Source organism: Lathyrus oleraceus, chromosome 6 (assembly GCF_024323335.1).
Source record: "Lathyrus oleraceus cultivar Zhongwan6 chromosome 6, CAAS_Psat_ZW6_1.0, whole genome shotgun sequence".
NCBI classification, from domain to species: domain Eukaryota; kingdom Viridiplantae; phylum Streptophyta; class Magnoliopsida; order Fabales; family Fabaceae; genus Lathyrus; species Lathyrus oleraceus.
The window spans coordinates 475,063,103-475,082,683 of NC_066584.1; the positions used below are offsets into that span (position 1 = coordinate 475,063,103).

General features: G+C 39.9%; 1 protein-coding gene across 1 annotated transcript; it reads right to left on the reverse strand.

Annotated features, from left to right (window-relative positions):
• Positions 1–12,539: 12,539 nt before the first annotated feature.
• On the reverse strand, positions 12,540–13,841 carry LOC127096334 (uncharacterized). The gene has a single exon (XM_051034917.1). The coding sequence runs from the start codon at positions 13,839–13,841 to the stop codon at positions 12,540–12,542; it is 1,302 nt and encodes a 433-aa protein (XP_050890874.1).
• Positions 13,842–19,581: the final 5,740 nt, after the last annotated feature.

A 19,581-nucleotide genomic window follows, 5' to 3' on the forward strand; every position in this document is an offset into this window, starting at 1 on the left:
ATAAATTGTACAAGAAAAAGGTGAAAAAGTATCACGACAAGAAGATTCTCAACAAAAGTTTTAAACCTGGGTAAATGGTGTTATTGTTCAATTCAAGACTAAAATTGTTCCTGGGCAAGTTGAAGTCCAAGTGGTTAAGGCCTTTCCAAATCAAATAGGTGAAGCACTATGAAGCAATTGTGCTTGAAGACCCTGTATCGAAAGAAATTTGGACTGTGAATGGTCAAAGACTAAAAATATACCTTGGTGGCGAGATTGATCGGCTAACAACAACAATTCTGTTTGTTGATCCTTAAAGTCATCAAGAACCGTCGAGCTAATTGACATTAAACAAGCTCTTATTATGAGGCAACCCAATGTTTGTAAGTAAGTTTTTGATTTATTATTTTCTAACATGTTAATAGTAGCAATGAATGATGCATAATTGGTTTGGGAGAAAAACTTGAAAATTTTGATCTGGCACAATGAGGCCAAGGAAGCTTTTAAACGCTTAGCCTCAAATAAGATTTTTGTTGTTGTTTAGAAAAGAAGGTTTTTGATTCCGAAAAGGAATTAGAAACTCTTAAGAAATCTATGATAGAGGCTACTAAAGGCAAAACTGAAAATGATAAGGGATTTTGGTTTAGATGGTCTGGATGTGAAACTTGTCACATTTGGCAAAGAGAGGTTAGAACTATTCAAGCTAAGTTAGACAAGGCTTTACAACCTAAAGTTACCTTTGTTATTGATCAATTACATTTTAGAAGTAACATGAATAATCCTTATAAAAAGTACACTTATGTGGTAAATGATCAAGTTAGCAAAACCAACTCTCATCCGAACTTAAATTGTCTATATTGTTGCAAGAGGGGACATACTATTGCTAAATGCCGATTTAGGAGATTTTTGGTTCCTAAAGACATTTTTCAATGGTTGCCCAAATGCAACCAAAGTTTCACTCACACACTAGGACCCAATGAAAATTGGATACCTCTTTCCCTTGTTTAATTTGTAGTTGGAATGTCTTGAGAATACAGAGAGAACATGGTTTCTCGATAGTGGATGCTCAAGACATATGACGGGTGACATTTTCTTATTCTTTGACTTTGTGGCTAAGAAGAAAGGGTTTGTAACCTACGGTGATAATAACAAGTGAGCTATACTCGGAAAAGGTAGTGTAGGTAATCCCTCTTCTACTACTATCTCAGATGTCCTTTTAGTTGAAGGCCTTAAGCACAATCTCATTAGTATTAGTCAATTATGTGACAAAGGATATAGAGTATCGTTTTCAAATGATTGTTGCATGATTGAACATAATGATAAAAAGAATGATGTGCTTAAGGGCTGTAGGGTAAATAATGTATACATGTTTGACTTGAATGAAGTATCTTTGACTAACGCTAAATGTCTCGTCTCCATGAGTGAAGACTCTTGGCTTTGGTATAGGCGATTAGCGCATGTCAACTTTGACTTGCTAAATAAAGTTATTGCAAAAGATCTAGTAGTTAGCCTTCCCAAAATCAAAATTTTAAAAGATCACTTATGTGATGTGTGCCAAATGGGAAAGTAAACAAGGATCTCTTTTAAATCTAAAAATATTGTCTCCACAACGAGACCCCTTGAACTTCTCCATATGAACCTTTTTGGGTCATCTAGAATTAAAAGTCTCTAGTTTTTTTTGGGACCATCTTCTTAGCAAGTAAAAGTGGCACTTTTTCAGCTTTTGAAAAGTTTGCCAAGATTTCTCAAAACAAATTGAACACTAGCATAGTTACTATCCGAAGTGATCACGGAGGGGAATTTGAAAACCACCTCTTTGAGGAATTTTGTGAAATAAACGACATTGATCATAATTTTTCTGCTCCAAGAACTCCACAACAAAATGAAGTAGTGGAACGTAAAAACCGAGTTTTAGAAGAGCTTGGAAGGACTACGATCAATGAAAATGGCCTTCCTAAATATTTTTGGGTCGATTCCATAAATACAGCTTATTATGTATTGAATAGGATACTCATTCGTCCTGTTCTAAACAAAACTCCTTATGAATTTATAAAGGGAAGAAAGCCTAATGTTTCATATCTTCATGTATTCGGATGTAAATGCTTTGCATTAAATAAAGGTAAAGAAAACCTTGGTAAATTTGACTCAAAAGCCAATGAAGCTATCTTTCTCGGATACTCTCAATCTAGTAAAGCATATAGAGTATACAACAAAAGGTTACTTATCGTTGAAGAATTCGTGCATGTTTACTTTGATGAATCTCATCTGAAATTTGTCGAAAAAGGTATTATTGTTGATGGTGCAGATGTTCCTTTGGAAGACATGATAAAAGATCAAGAATAAAAGAGTGTTGAAACCCATCCGGAAAAAGCCGAGGAGGAGTCAGATCTGTAAGACCCCAATTTTGACCCTAAGGTCCCTCATGCAACTTCATCATATGCATTAGCATTGGGATCATACCTTGGCATCCTCCTTACCCCTCTTTCATTGGGTTTGTTTTGGGAGAGATAACCAAGCACCATGTGATTGTATCATACTTGTATTTTATCATTTTACTAACCAAAATAGCAAAAATATGTCTTTGCATTTTCCTAATTCTTTTGTAGGTAGGGCATGATCACCTTGATCTATCAAGTTCACATCTAGGGTTTAAGACCCTCATTGCTAAGAGAACAACCAAGTAATGCTCCACAAGAGCTTTAAGCATCATATATGAGTCCCAATGATATCTACATGCTATTTTTATCAAGTATTCTTCAAGAGTTTGTAATTGGTTTGCCTTGGAAACCTTAGTTCATCTGGGTATCTTGTGTAACTTCTTCAACAAGCTCCTTCACCAATTGATCAAGTTTCTCAAGAGAAACTTTAAAATTCATCATCTTATGCATATATGATCTACCATGAGCCTAAAAAGTCAATAGAATTTCAAGTTAGCAAGTTGGTTGATGGTGGTTGGCCAGATGAATTCATCTAATCAAAACTGGGTCTCCTAGACCCTATCTCCTACAATTTTCATCATATGAAAAGATTCCAAGAGAAATGTTACTCTAAATGACATTCCAAACAACTTTCATGTTGAGGTCTAGAGCTAATTTTACTTGGAAAGTCATTTTCTATGTTAGAACATTATAGGTCATTTTGTCTAAACCCTAATTTGAAAGTCAACTTCCCAAGGCCATAACTTGCTCAATTTTTATGAGATGGAATATTTAACAGTTTCACAATCAAATTCAAGATGCATACTTAAACTTTGATGTTTAGAGTGAAATCTAAATAAACTTTTATGAGCATGTGATATGAGGATACATTATAGGTCATTTTGGACCAATACCATTGAACAAGTGATTTTCCTCAACTTAAAAAATGCATAACTCACTCATTCTAAATCCAAATGATGTCAATTTGGTGACAATTTTGAAGGTATTTGAAAGAGATACAACTTTAATGAATACACTTTTCTCATTTGGATCTCACATAAAAAGTTAAGCAAGGTGGAACAATTGAATATGTGACTTGACACTTAGAAAATATTTTAACATGTTGAAATTTACAAACGTCCACCTCAAAATTCACCATGATACAAGTTCCAAATGGAAAATTGTTCAACATAAGAGTTGTTCCTCTTGATCTAAGATTTCCAAAGAGTCCTAATTCATTCATTTTGGACTAAGTTTGATAGGTCTGCACATGGTGTAAACAGGCCTATATTAGTTGGCAAGATTCATGATCCAAATGTTCAAACAACTTTGCCTTGCCATTCAAGCTTCAAGCATACCTCATTTCAGTTGATTATGGACCTAAATGGATTGCTTCATGGGCCTGCATATGCCCATGCAAGCATGTGCATTGCATTACCAAATTTGGATAAATTTTCAAGTGTGCAAATAACACTTCATTTTGCTATAAATAGAGACCCTATGTGCTCATTTCAGAGGATCCTTGCACGCTAGCTTTGCCTCCACACTTCAAACCCTCACATTTGAAAGGAAAACCTGAGAATTTTCAGTTTGAAAATTGAGTTTGAATCTCACTGTTTGGAGATTCAAAAACTCCACGATCCAAAGCTTTGCATTGTTCTTAAGCCACTTCCACAAGCTCCATAAGCAAGATCAAACACGAATTGAACCAAGAGAGATCCATTTCAGCACAACATTGAAGGTAATTTTCCAAATTTTTCTTCTCTTCGATTCTCTCTTAATACTCATCAATTCTCTTGGATCCTTGGTTGTCTGAAGTCCTACCAATGTAGGCAAGAAGATTGAGTTGCTTTGAGGTCAAATCTTCTGTTATTTCGACTGAATCCTTGTTCTGCAATAAAATAATCAAAAAAATAAGTAACCAATAAATAATCATAAAAATGATCAACAAAACACATTGAATTGAACTTTTTTTATTAGGCAATTAATAACCAATAAAATAAAAGTAAAACAAAAATATCACCGACAGAACCCATAAGAAATGACAATAAGGGTTTAAGAGTTTTAGACTATTCTACTATTTCAATTGGACTAAGACACTAAAATAGATTTTCTTCATTTTTTCAGGTCAATAATAAAATATGTGCATAATTTATTTAAAATATAGGTTAAATTGTTAATTCTTTGATTAAAAAGGTTGTTAAAAAATCCACTAAAAGCTAAACTAAGATTCTTAGTAAAGTTCAATCATAATTAATTACAAAATATTTATTAAACTTATGCTAGTTAAACTTATGCTTTTGCAAGGTATGAGTGAAATCTTTATCAACTTAATCAATTTTTATCGTAAGTGTCCTGTCATTACTTCGGTTTTCTGATTCAAGTGTTTGAATTGCTTTCCTAGCCTGCATCATGAATTAACCACTATAAAATGAATCGGACACATCACTTGTTTACTTATTCTTGCTAACAAGACTACTACTGAATGTTTGAAGCATAAAATATTTTAATTACTTCTCTTTAGATTTTGCATCCACATTCACCAAATTCTTCTCCCATTTCTCCTTATCTACCTAGATGGGTTTCAACAACCTTTGACTCTCATTGTAGGCATACACATGCTTCTAGAGCTTCACCTTTAGCTCTTTCTTCGTATTGTCTTGTCTTTCCTGGTCGACATCCTTTAACATGAGCGCCTTAGCTGAAGGTTATCATTCATGCTTATAATAAGTGAGGTCCATTTGGAGTGAAAGTCCTAGTAACCAACAGGAAATTCCTTGGATAATGGAATGTGAGTACTTTTGAATTTGAGTGTGTTAAAATCGATATCACTCCACAAAGTCACAAGAGGTGGGGGAGCCTCACCCGTAGAAGGTGCTTGAGTGCTCGCCTTCCTAGAAGTTGGAGGGGCGGTGTCGATAGCGGATGAAGGACCCTCATCTAGCATTTGATCCTTTGTGTTGGGCTAGTTTGGAGTCGTGTCCTCAACTTTCCTCTTCCTCTCTTCGAGTGACTTGGGGATTGTTAGTGTATGAATGACCATACTAGATCTTTTCCCACTTTGTCTCTTCTCTTGAATGGAATTCCTCGTCATTTTATATGCAAAACAAAACGTAAAGGTCAATAATGTTGTCCAAAGGTACCTGTCGCTACGCGAAAAATACAGAGTCGCCATCGGTTTTTATTTATTCCAAAGGAATGGGGAAATATCGAGAAAACCCCAAAGAATGGTCATCGCAACCACGAACAGGTTCGGAAGTCGGTTATGCAAGGGGAAGGTATTAGCACCCCTCACATCCATGGTACTCCATGGGAACCATCTAGGATGTTTGCGCTTACGTGTGTATTGTTTATCGAATGCTTGCTTGCCAAAGGTTTACGGAATGGAGGTAGATTTTAAATTAGTGTGCTCGCCAAGGAATGGATCCTCGTGCCTACGTATGCCCACTTGTTGAAGTGAGAAATCAGAGCTTTCATAGTTCGTGGGTTTTAAAATCTTTGGTTTGTTTTGTTGCTTTTATTACCTTGAAGAAGGGTTTTCGATTATGTCGCCCTAAGGCTCAAACAAAAGGTTTGAATGTGTTGAATTGTTTTTAGGTTTTGAGAAAGTGTTATTGATTTCGGATTGCACTAAAGACTATGGATAAAGGTGAATACCTCAAACGATCAAGCCAAACTTCTTGTGTTTGAAGCAATCAGAATGAGTGTAGGAAAGCTCTAGTCTCATCCCTTCTTTATCACTTAAGGCTCGTGACGTACGAGCCTAATCGCCATTTATTGTGTTTTTGAATTTAATTTAGAAAAGAGGCCGTTTGACGTTAGATCAAGGGTTTGCTTATTGAATTTGACTTGAAAAAGAGACCGCTTGACGTTGGATCAAAGGTTTGATTATTGATTTTGAATGATGTGCATTCCTAATGCCTAAGGAGTATCTAATCAAGCAATAAAAGAAAGCGAGTAAATGCGTACACGATAAAGGGGAGGGGGTACATGTATAGTACAAGGGAGTGCAGGAAATAAAAGGTCTCATTGTCAGTTAGCCCAAGAGAAAGTCTTGTGTGTGCATAGTGTCCTAAACTAGAAAGCAAGTAAAAGATTACAATTTGTCTTGACTCTTGAATGCTCCTTTCCATGTTTGGGTTGAATGATTGTCCAAGGCCTTTTGTAAAAGGGTCCTAATGTGTCTCTAAGTCCATTATCCAATGTCCATTACATGCTAAGGAATTATCTTGTTTTTTATTTTTAAAGTCTTATCCATTTTTAATCATTTTTTAGATGAGATGAATGAAGAATGTACAATGATGTAGCAAAAATAACATAAAATAAAAATAAAAGTGCATAAGGTAAATGACAAAAAATAAAATGTTAGGAGCGAAAATTAAAGGAGTTAAAAGCGGAATTGTAAAGAGTTAGAAATTAGAATGCGGATATTTAAAAGTTAGAAGTTAATTGTTAGAAATCAAGATTAAGCAAAATCAAAAGAGAAATATCAAGCCAATTGCCATCGAATATCAAATCTAAACCAAATTTCTAATGTTAAACAATTAACAAAATTAAAATTCTAATTATCACACAATTAACAAAATTAAACTATCATTAAATGAAATATCAAAATAAGAAATCAAATTGAAATTCTAATGTATTAATACGAACCTAAAAACTATTATCAACATTAACATCAAAATGAAACTACGACGGCTTCACCTCAATTCCAGATTCAACAGGAAAATAATCAGATCTCGTTCACATTCACCATCGATTCTACGAGTTATCCATACGATTACGCGCGAATTTGGTTCGATAATCCAACGCACCTCTAAGCTTCATAGAGTTACGACGAGCAGAAATCCAAGCCCTAGGTCGACATCAATCTAAGCATAAGAAATAACATTAGCGTACCTCTGAGAAGTTTGGCGTAGTGGCTTAACCGTGGGATGCCTTTTCGATGTTCGCGTCGCCTCCGATTTGGTTAAACTCGTCATATACGGCGCCTTTGGTGAAATACGGATGTGCGTTTCCGATATGTTCCTTTCTGCATGATTCACAAGTTGCAGGTTCGTTGAAGAAGCGGCGTGGATTGGATATCGGTCTGAACTTGCCGGTGAAGAAGTTGGTTCGTGGCTACCTTGTTTCCGCTTGAAGCACTTTTGAGGAATCTATGATGACAGTTCTGCACGGAGAAGAAGAGAGTGAGGATGAGACGATGACGCAAGATGGTTGAAAGCGGCAATGGCAGAAGAGTTCTTTACAGAATGTTCCCAAAAGAGAAGAGCGATTCCACTCATAAGCTCCTTTATTTATAGAATTATGAGTGAGTTTGTTCTGTGTTTTGGATGCGATTCACATTCGTTTATGCACTTTCTATTGTCGTTTCAATTGTTGCTTTTGGCACGTGCGATAATCTTTACTTGCTTTTGCAGCTTTTGCTTGGATTGGGAAGTTGGCTGCAGCTCGAGATTGGCTCAGTAGCTCGCGTGTTTGGTAACACTCCCTTTCTTTCACGTCGGTGTTGTCGTTGATGGCTTGTGAACTAGCGGGTTTCAATGTTTTACTTCGTTTTGACGCAGCTTGTTCTTTGTTGCAGCTGGATGTGTTGCGAGCTGCGCGTTCGTTTGGAAATACTTCCATTAGCTGCTGCCGTTTGGTATGCAGCTCGAGGTTGCACATTTTGGCCTGCAGTTTGGCTTTCACTTGCAGGTGGTGTTAGTTTTTCAGTTTGTAGCTCTTCGGCTCATTTCACCGGCTCATTTCACGGCTTGTCGTTTTGGTGGCACTTTGGAGCTTTGGTCTTGCAACTTTTGGAGTCTTATTATTTCTTATTGTTTAATGGAAAATGATGACTCAATGAAAATGGTTATGGATTCAAAAATGGATTAAATTGGTTATGGTTTATTTAGTAATGGTAAATGGACATTGAATAGAAATTGGATATTGGTTTTAAATGTAGATATGGAGTTGGTTTTAAAATGTATTATTGGATAATTGGATGATTGGTGTGGATATTTGAATGGACAAATGGATAATGGATACTTGGTTTGATAAAAATGGAAAATAATGGATTAAATTGTAAAATGAATTTTGGTTTGGATTTGGTTAAAATGGATAGTTATTTTGGATTTGAATTTGGATATTTGGTTAATGGACTTAGAAAAAGGGGCTTTGGCAAAAAAGAGGAATGGACTTTAATAAAAACCAAGAAAATGGCCCAATGGCGAAAAAAAGAAGAAAGAAAATTTCACAAATTAAATTGAACTCTAAAATCGATTTGAACTTGAAAAAAAGATTAATGATTCCTGGAGTTAATCAAAACTCAAGAAAATTAATTCTAACCTCAAGAATCAATTTTGAATTAAAATCAATTTGGAAAAGGGTTACGACACCATGATAAAATGATGAATGTATATGCAACGGATAGATGAATCCAACTGACGTGACTTGTAGATCGAATTGAACCATAATCAAATGAATGAAAATCGAGCCACTCACGCACCAGAAACACATGAATTCAGGTCACGTGTCTCCTTGTGTTGAACCATGCTTATTCAAATGAAATGTATGGATGAAGATGATATGTAAATGTCTGGGTTTAGTGACCTAGATGATCATTGTGAAGGGTAGGGCGAATTTTGGGGTATGACAGTTGCCCCTTTTTAAACTTCTCGTACCTGAACGTATGGATAACAACGACTTCCAAACAATTAAGGTAGGAGATGATTAAATACTTGAATAACAGGAAATTTGCCCGCCATGAACAAATGGAAAGAAATGTGAAGATAGGTCACAAGGAGGTCTTCTTCACTGGGATATATGGGATGAACAAACATGTCTTCGTGCAGGGCAGCTGCTGGGAATTGGAATGTTATTTGGTAGATGGGTATTTATGCAGTTAAGTATGCATGACGTATGTAGTATGCTAATGCAAAATGATTGACTATTTTTCGTCTTTCTCTTAGCTTTTTTCTCTCTTTTTTTCTCTCTTATTCTTTCTTTTTCCATTTTCTATTTTCATCTCTTTTTCATTCTTTTCTTCTTTCTTTTCTTTTCTTTCCTCCCCTGTCATGTTCTGGCATGTAACAGGTGATTGAGGTATTCCCGTAGGATTCCACGAGGGTAAATGAGGTGTCTTGCTGGGGATATACGATTTTCTTGCACAACAGGTAGCAACGGCTCCCTTGTACTAGAAAAAGGTTTTATCCACGGAAGGTTAAGAATGAGAGTGAGGTCCATACAAACGAGTGAGGGATACCAACACAGATGAATATCGAAAGGGGTTTAACAACACGGACGAACGTTGCAGAAAGACTAACACGGACGAGTGTGAACAACCAACACAGACGAGTGTTAAAAGGAAGTAACACTACGGACGAGTGTTGAAGATCAATATGGGCAAGTATTGAAAAAGAAATGACCAACACGGACGAGTGTCAAAAATCAATACAGACGAGTATTGAAAAGGAGATCATTAACATGGACGAGTGTTGCAAATCAATACGGACAAGTATTGAAAATCACTACGGGTATTGAATACCGATACAGACGAGTATTGAAAAAAGTAGTAACACAGACGAGTGTTGGAGATCAATACATACGAGTATTGAAAAAGATAGTATCAATACAGATGAGTGTTGAAGATCAACACAGACGAGTATTGAGAAAGAGAATCAACACGAACGGGTGTTGGAAAGGAAATATCAACACGGACGAGTGCTGAAAATCAATACAGACGAGTATTGCAAATCAAGGTAACAACAAGGATGGGTGTTGAAGATTAATACAGACGAGTATTGAAAGAAGGTATCAACAAAGATGAGTGTTGAAGATCAATACAGACGAGTATTGAAAAAGAAGGTATCAACACGGACGAGTGTTGAAGATCAATACGGACGAGTATTGAAAAAGAAGGTATCAACACAGACGGGTGTTGAAGATCAATACAGACGAGTATTGAAATAGAAATGACCAACACGGACGAGTGTTGAAAATCAATACGGACGAGTATTGAAAAAAGAGAATGGTCAACACGGACGAGTGTTGAAAATCAATACGGACGAGTATTGACAAAGAAATGATTAACACGGATGAGTGTCAAAAATCAATACGGACGAGTATTGAAACAGAGTATCAACACGGACGAGTGTTAAAAAAAAGATCAACACGAACGAGTGTTGGAGAAGGTGGCAGAAAAATGGGTTAACACGGACGAGTATTGAAGATCAATACAGACGTGTATTGAAAAAAAAGAAAGGATCAACACATACGAGTGTCAAGAATGGCGACTTCACAAGGGATCAACACGGACGAGTATTGAAACAAAAACGGGGACCTCATAGGCAAAAGGCCATAGACCGCTTACAAAAGGTAAGTGACTGGTTGAAGATTTCCAAGGTACTTACAAAGGCAACCCAAGGGAGAGTTTCGAAAACCTGCGGGGAATACCACTCGAGAGTTTCAAGAGGTTGTTCACAACTGGAGAGGAAGAATGTATCAACGGAGGATTCTTTTACGCTTTCGAGAAAGACTTTTAAGAAGTTATGCATGTTTATTTTGCAAGGCGTTATGCTCCACCTTAATGGAATATGCTACGCGCCTTATGATGTAACGACATGTAATGAATGATTTCTTATGCAATGCTGATGCGTGGCCAGGATTTTGGATAGACGGTATGTTAGATTTGACATGGGGATCTAACTTCCCAACTTCACGGTCTCATGGATCATGGATAATACCGAGCAAGCCTCGGGCCTCCCGGAACATCCAAGCTGGATTTGATCCCCCCAGGCCAACTACCTTTCCCTGTGAGGAATCAACTGACTTGGGGCGAGACCCCTGGGTCAACAAAAATCCTACGTGCATCGGGCCGTCATGTCTTGGACACAGTGATTATCCTTCAAACACTTCTCACAGAAGAGCAACTTCATGCTCGCCTTGAATATGTTATTTTTATTTTCCCAATAATTTTCAAAGCATTGTTTATTAACAAGTTTTATTCATCTTTGCAAACAAACCAAAAACTATAAAAGACTGAGCGTATCTGAATGACAACACTTTTTATTGATGATGAACCCGTGAAATGGGTGATTTACAATAGGAAGAAAATCCTTAAAGAGGTAATTGCAAAAAATGGAAAAGACAATTGCAATGACTTAAGCCTCCATTGGGTTCTCATCTTGCTATAGCCCCTATGTCCTCGGATATCCTGTTTCTTCGCTTCCGAACGTGGTGATTGGATCGATCCTTCCTTTTCAGAATTCCCTCGTTCATGATGACGGGGTACGAAGATCCTTCCCAAACTGCCGCCACTTTCCTTTATATAATCCCTAACTTTTGCCTAGACCGCCCTTTCGGGTTTTCGGCCTACCAGGATGCCCCTTTTTTGCCTAAGTTGCCCCTAAGGATCAACTTAGCGGGTTCATTTTCTTTTTTGATTTATCCCTAGTTTTTGCTTGGACCTTTTCTTTTTATGGTCCACCGGGATACCCTTTTTTGCCTAAGTTATCCCTAAGGATCAACTTAGCTGGTTTATCAGGAGAAGTACTTTTTTACTGCATCAACATTTACGGGGGATGGGAGATCGTCACCATCCATGGTTGATAGGATTAAGGCTCCTCCGGAGAAGACCTTCATCACCACATAGAGACCTTCGTAGTTGGGTGTCCACTTTCCGCACGGATCGGGATGAATAGGCAGAATCTTTCTTATTACCAAGTCCCCAACCTCAAGGTTTCGAGGGCGAACCTTTCTGTCAAAAGCTCTCTTCAACCGCCTCTGATACAACTGTTAGTGGCATATGGACGCCAGGCGTTTCTCATCGATGAGGTTAAGTTGATCCAACCTTGCTTGCACCCATTCGGCTTCGTCCAGCTTGACATCCGTTAATATTCTCAAGGAAGGAATCTCTACTTCGATAGGTGGCACTGCATTCATTCCATACACTAGTGAGAACGGCGTTGCCCCAGTGGAAGTACGTACTGATGTACGGTATCCATGTAAAGCAAACGGAAGCATTTCGTGCCAGTCTTTGTATGTTTGCACCATCTTCTAAACGATCTTTTTGATGTTCTTATTGGCTGCCTCAACTGCCCTGTTCATCTTTGGGCGATACGGTGATGAATTGTGATGCTCGATCTTGAAATCCTTACCCAATTATTTCATCATCTTGTTGTTGAGGTTGTACCCATTGTCCGTGATGATCTTATTAGGGATTCCATACCGACATATGATTTCCTTCTTCAAGAAGCGAGCCACCACTTGCTTCGTGACATTTGCATACGAGACTGCCTCCATCCATTTGGTGAAGTAGTCGATGGCCACAAGGATGAAGCGATGCCCGTTCGAGGCAGTTGGCTCAATACACCCAATTATGTCGATGCCCCACATGGCGAACGACCATGGTGATGTCAAGACATTGAGCGGAACCGGTGGCACATGGATCTTGTCTGCATAAATCTGGCATTTATGGCATGTCTGGACGTGACGATGACAATCGATCTCCATCGTCATCCAGTAATAACCTGCCCTTAAGATCTTTTTCACCTTGGTGTGCCCACTGGCATGCGTACCGAAGGATCCTTCATGTATTTCCATTATCACCCGGTCGTCTTCGTGTCTATCCACGCATCTGAGCAGGACCAAGTCGTAATTTCTCTTGTACAACCCTTCTCCGTTTAAGAAGAACTTTGTCGAGAGCTTTCGAAGGTACTTCTTGTCCGTAATGGATGCATCCTCTAGATACTCTTGCTTCTCTAGATACTTTTTGATGTCGTGGAACCAGGGGTGACCGTCTGATTCCTCTTCAGCCGCTAAACAGTACGCTGGCTCATCCAAGTAATCAAGTTGGAAAGAAGGTGCTTCATTCTTCCATTTGACCTTAAACATGGAAGCCAAGGTGGCCAAATCATCGACCAATTGATTTTCCGCTCGGGGAATATGATGGAATGTAACTTCATCAAAATACGGGATCAACTTCGAGACATGTTCTTTATAGGGGATCAACTTGGGATCACGAACTTCCCAATCTCCTCTGATTTGGATGATTACCAACGCGGAATCTCCATAGACTTCTAAGATCTTGATCTTTAAGTCAATAGTCGCTTCCAAACCGAAGATACATGCTTCGTATTCATCCATATTGTTGGTGCAGTCGAAACATAGTCTTGCAGTGAAAGGGAGATGAAACCCAATTGAGGAGGTGATGATTGCCCCTATTCCATTTCCTTGAGAATTAGAGGCTCCATCGAACACGATCGTCCATCGCGATCCTGGTTCTGGTCCCCTTTCTGGTTCTAGAACACCCCAATCTCTGACAAACATGATGTCCTCGTCCGGAAAGTCAAAGCGCATAGGATGGTAGTCCTCCACCGGTTGATGAGCCAGGTAATCAGACAATACACTACCTTTGATGGCTTTTTGTGTGACGTATTGAATGCCATACTCTATTAACGTCATTTGCCACCGGGCAACTCTTCATGTGAGAGCAGGCTTATCGAGTATATACTTGATAGGATCCATTTTGGATATCAAGAGAGTTGTATGTGTCATCATATACTGCCTCAAGCGTTTGGCGGCCCAAGCCAATGCACAACACGTCTTCTCGAGCAATGAGTATCTGCTTTCGCAGTCTGTAAACTTTTTACTCAGGTAGTAAATCGCATGTTCTTTTCTACCCGTCTCATCATGTTGTCCGAGAACACACCCCATAGATCCCTCAAGAATCGTGAGGTACATAATAAGAGGTCTGCCTGGAACAAGTGGCATCAAGATCGGTGGTTCTTATAAGTATTCTTTTATCTTCTCAAATGCATTCTGGCATTTGTTGTTCCACTTGATTGTTTGATATTTACAGAGTAATTTGAATATCGGCTTGCAAGTGGCTATGAGGTGAGATATGAATCTAGCTATGTAGTTCAATCGTCCTAAGAATCCGTGAACCTCTTTCTCATTTTTCGGTGCTGGCATATCCTATATTGCTTTAACTTTATCAGGATCGACTTCAATGCCTCGTTTGCTCACGATAAAACCTAGCAACTTGCCAGATCTTACCCCAAATGTGCACTTATTAGGATTTAACCTTAGCCGGAACTTCCTTAACCGTGCGAACAGTTTCCCGAGATGAACCAAATGCTCTTCCTCAGTTTGGGATTTTACGATCATATCGTCAACATATACTTCAATCTCTTTATGAATCATATCATGAAAGAGAGTGACCATTGCATGCTGATATGTCGCACCCGCGTTCTTTAAGCCGAATGGCATCACTTTGTAGCAAAAAGTGCCCCAAGGGGTGATGAACATGGTCTTCTCCATGTCCTCTGGTGCCATTTTTATTTGATTGTATCCAGAGAACCCATTCATGAAGGAAAATATCGAGAATTGGGCGGTATTGTCTACCAACATATCGATGTGAGGTAACGGGAAATCATCTTTAGGGCTCGCCCTATTCAAGTCTCGGTAGTCAACGCACGTGCGTATTTTACCATCTTTCTTTGACACAGGTACGATGTTAGCCACCCACAGAGGATAGTTTGCCACTGCCAGAAAACCTGCATCCAATTGCTTATGGACCTCTTCTTTGATCTTGATGGCCATGTCAGGACGAGTCCTTCTCAATTTCTGCTTCACCGGGGAGCATTCTTCTTTGAGAGGTAATCGATGCACCATAATATCCGTATCTAGCCCTGGCATATCTTGATAAGACCAGGCGAACACATCCATATACTCTCGCAAGAGCTCGATCAACTTTCTTTTCACCTCGTCGTCCAGGGCTGTGCCTACCTTAACTTCTTTCTTTTCCTCATCTGACCCGAGGTTCACAATCTCCACTGCCTCTTGATGCGGTTGGATGACTCTTGATTCCTGCTGTAAGAGCCTGGACAACTCTTCGGGGACTTCACAATCTTCCTCACCGCCTTCATCAGCTTGGTAAATTGGATTATCAAAGTCATATTGGGCTATAGCAGTTTGATTATCAATGGAACTTGACGCGGATCTGCATGATTTATGTTTTATTTTAGGACGGTAGGATGGAAAAGATGATAAACAAAAAACATTGTCATACATCTTTTCTTGACAAACAACAGCAAAACAATAAAAAATGAATGACATGGAGCACAAATTGAATGCAAAGACGCTTATTTTATTCATTGATAAACTTTGTTTGAAAGTATGGGGGCCCCTACAATTTTACTCTACGCCTTGGGCAGGGCGCAGAGCTTTCAAAGCAAAACAAGGAAAATTACTCTTCAATGAAGGTGACTTCCGGTATATCTACGACAGCCCAATTGTTGAGTGTTTGTCCTTCTACCCTCTGGTACACGAGGCATGCTTCTTCTGGCAGGCTGCTTTTTGCTTCTGTCACATAGATGGAGTCGTCTCCGAGGTGCCCCGCACTAGTAAAAGTATATGGTATTGCGGGAATCGGCTTTTTGTTCGTATCAGCAATATTTGGCTTCTGAGTCATTTGGCGAGCGCGGAACCCCAACCCAGATCTGTCTTTGTTCACAGGTAAATCAAGTACTTTGCCTTAGCCTATAGGGTGTCCAGCCTGAATTATAGTCTTAGCGTCCTTCCATGAAGTCATAGGGAGTTCCGTGCCCGGAGCTACTTTCACCGGTGGTGTCATCTCCATGTTCACTACTTCGAAGGCTTGGAAAGAAGTCTCATGAATCTCTCCTCCAACCTAGACATACCTGAACGACGCTAGATAGCTCGCCACTATATCTTCTTCCCCTTCCACCACCACCAGTTTGCTTCTAATCATGAACTTCAACCTTTGGTGGAGGGTTGAGGTTACGTCGCCAGCCAAATGGATCCATGGACATCCCAAGAGACAGCTGTAGGCGGGGTAAATGTCCATCACATAAAAGGTGATGAAGAAGATGTGAGGCCCTATCTTCATGGGGAGATCCACCTCTCCTGTTACTGTCCGCCTTGACCCATCAAATGCTCTCACAATGAGTGAGTTATGCTTCATCACCAATCCCTTGATGGTTAGCTTGGAAAGCGAGTTTTTGGGTAGGACATTTAATGAAGATCCGGTATCCACCAATACCCTGGACAAGACCGTGTCCACACATTCAATCGAAGTGGAGCGCCTTGTTGTGATTTCTACCTTCAGGTGGCAATTCATCATCGTTGAACCCTAGGCAACTGCTTGCAGATATGTTGGCCACCACAGCTTCGAACTGGTTTACCGATATTTCTTGAGGGACATGTGCGACCCTTAAGAACTTCATTAGAGCTTCTCGATGTGCCTTTGAACTCATCAAGAGTGCAAGCCTGGATATCTTCGACGGTGTTTGATTGAGTTGATCAACCACCTTGTAGTCACTTTTCTTGATCATGCGGAGAAATTCCTCCATTTCATCATTAGGATTTACCTTTTATGCCATATTTGGCCCTCGGCCATCATCATTTGCCACTTGTTTTTCAGGGTTCTTATTTTAGCTCCTTGATCAACGCCGCCTGCGGGGGATGCTGGTCCGAATACCCTACCACTGCGGGTTATGCCCCCGGCTCCAGTGATATTCACACTAGCTTCTTCAGGTTTAGTGGGCTCTTCTTTCACCTCTTGCCCATATAGAAATACCTTCGAGTCGTAGTTCCATGGCACTGCTTTTGTGTTATCAAAAGCGAACAGAGCAGGGACCGTAATCACAAGTGGTGTGATCGGGTATGTGTCGCAACCTGAAAAAGGAGATGCGAAAACACCGAATAAGCAGATTCCTTTTGTGAATAACTTCATCCAACTCGTTGATGTGCTCTCTGTAGTAATTCCCATCATCTTCTCTGAATACCTCTTCAAGTCTGGATTTCTTCAAACCTGCCAGCACTTTGAGTTCCTCAATCTGTCCTTGAGCTTTGTTGAACTGATCTGTGATATAGCCATTGGTTGAACGGGCGCACAGCAGCTCATGGTTCTTCTCCCTCAGCAGGATCTTCAACTTCTCCATCTGACCAGTCAATTGGACCACCGTCTCCTCCTCTTTTGCCTTCCGAGAAGCTAAAAATGTATCCCATTGCTCTTGCCAACCAGCTAACTTACCATGTGCATCTGCTAACTGCTGTTTGACTCGCCTCGACTCAGAACTGGATGATCTCAAGGCTTTGTCTGTCTTCCTGAAGAAATCCAACTCCACAACTAATTTCCTCTCTGCTTCCCCTTGCAATCTGACGGCTTCCCTCTTCTGATATTCCGCCTCATGGAATTGATGCATACAATCTTGCAGCTTCACACTTAACTCCGAGTTTTCAGATTGAAGCTCCTCCATGGCATTTTTCAATTTGTCATACTCTTCTCGGTTCACCATTGTTGACTGCTCAGGAGTAGGTGGATACAAAGGTTCCTCAATAGGAAATGGCAGACCAAACTCTTCGACTCTTCCTTGAAGCCAATCTTCATACTGAGGGTAAGTCCTGCAATCTCCTTTTCCAAGCACAGTCCTTCATCTCTTGATCACCTTGAGCCAAGCCTCAGCTGCCTTACGGGATACAGTCAGATCAGATGAAGAATGGAAAAATAGAGATTCTTCCACATCCTTTTCCAAAGGCGGAGTTCTTAAAGCATATCCAAACTGTCTGACTGCCAGAGAAGGATTGTAGTTGATACCTCCTCTTCTTCCAACCAATGGTACATTCGGGAAGTTCCCACAACTGTGAATAATATCCGCCCCAAGCAAGCCCCGGTCTGACCACCAAGAAATATCTTTAGCTCTTATCCCCATCAATCTCTTCGACCAACTCAACGAATCCTTGACATCAACGAACGCTCCTGACTTGGGCAGGTGGGAACTGAACCACTTATAAAACAAAGGCGCACAATAATTCACCAATCCTCCCCTTCTATTCTCATTCCTGTGATGCACTGAATGAAACAAAATCTCCCAACAAGGTCGACACTGTATTTCCCAACACGAAGAGGCGTATGGCGTCTACGTCCACAAATTTCGCCACATTAGGAAACAGGACGATCCCATACACACAAAGAGCCAACACATCATTGAAACCCCTATGGTCACCATCTTCAAGCTTCTTCTTTGCTTCTCCCAGTAAGAAACTCAGATGAAAACCACAGACTCCTCCCTTCTGACACATATTAGACTTCAAGACTGATTTCCCCAAATATGTGGTTGAAGCAACCATGCTGAGATCGGGCAGAAACTCGGAACTGTAGAATAGCAACTGCGGCTTGATAGGAATTCTGAGAAAACTAGCAACCTCCTCCAAAGTAGGGACCAGAATGTAATCCGGGAATGTGAAACACCTCAATGGAGGATCATAGAACTGCAACAATGTAAAGAGAGCATCGTGTTGATCTTTGGAAAGAACCGTGACAAAACTTAGAATCAAACCGTAATCCTTTCGGAATCCTTCTAGAGAATCAGCCTGCACAACAACAGCAGCAACCGCAACAGCAGCGTCAGCTTTTCCAGCAGAGGCCTCAGAGGGCTGGATATCAAGTCAGGGGGAGGATGAATGATCGACATTTTGACAGGCCGCCTGTGACATACTCTTCCCTATTGAAGAAGTTGAAGGATCTGGGGCTGGTACAGTTGAGGACTTTGGCACCTTTGAGACCTGATCAAAGGCCAGCCAATTTCGATGAGAATGTCAAATGTGAATTCCATTCGGGTGCTCCCGGGCACAGTGTAGAGGACTGCAAAGCTTTTAAGCACGTAGTCCAAGACCTGGTGGATTCTAAAGCAATCAACTTTGCTCCATCTCCCAATGTGAATGCCAATCCCATGCCGGCACATGGTCAGGCGACGGTGAGTGCAATTGCTGAAGATTCGGATCACGCCTGTGCGGTAGGTGAAAGAAATGACAGTGACTGCAAGTTTGATGGTTGGATAAAATCGTGCGTACCAGGGATGGGAATCCAGAACTAGAGGGCCTAAAAAAGATCAGCACTGTCACTCATCTTGAAGAGTAATAATTTCTGTTTTCAGTTTTATTTGCATGAAAGCCATATGTGTTGCCCGACACGTAATGGTTCATTGTAAGGGCCACCTCATGTTTCATTTTGCAGCATTTTGCATCATTAATAAATGGATGTTTTTCAGTCAAAAAGCGGTGTTCCCTGTTTTTCATTTATTTTTGCAGTTTAAAAACAAATAAAAATGGCAATGTTTATTTTCATTTTTCTCTTTTGTGATTTGTCTCGTTCCGAATTCAAAAAAGTAATTCTCCG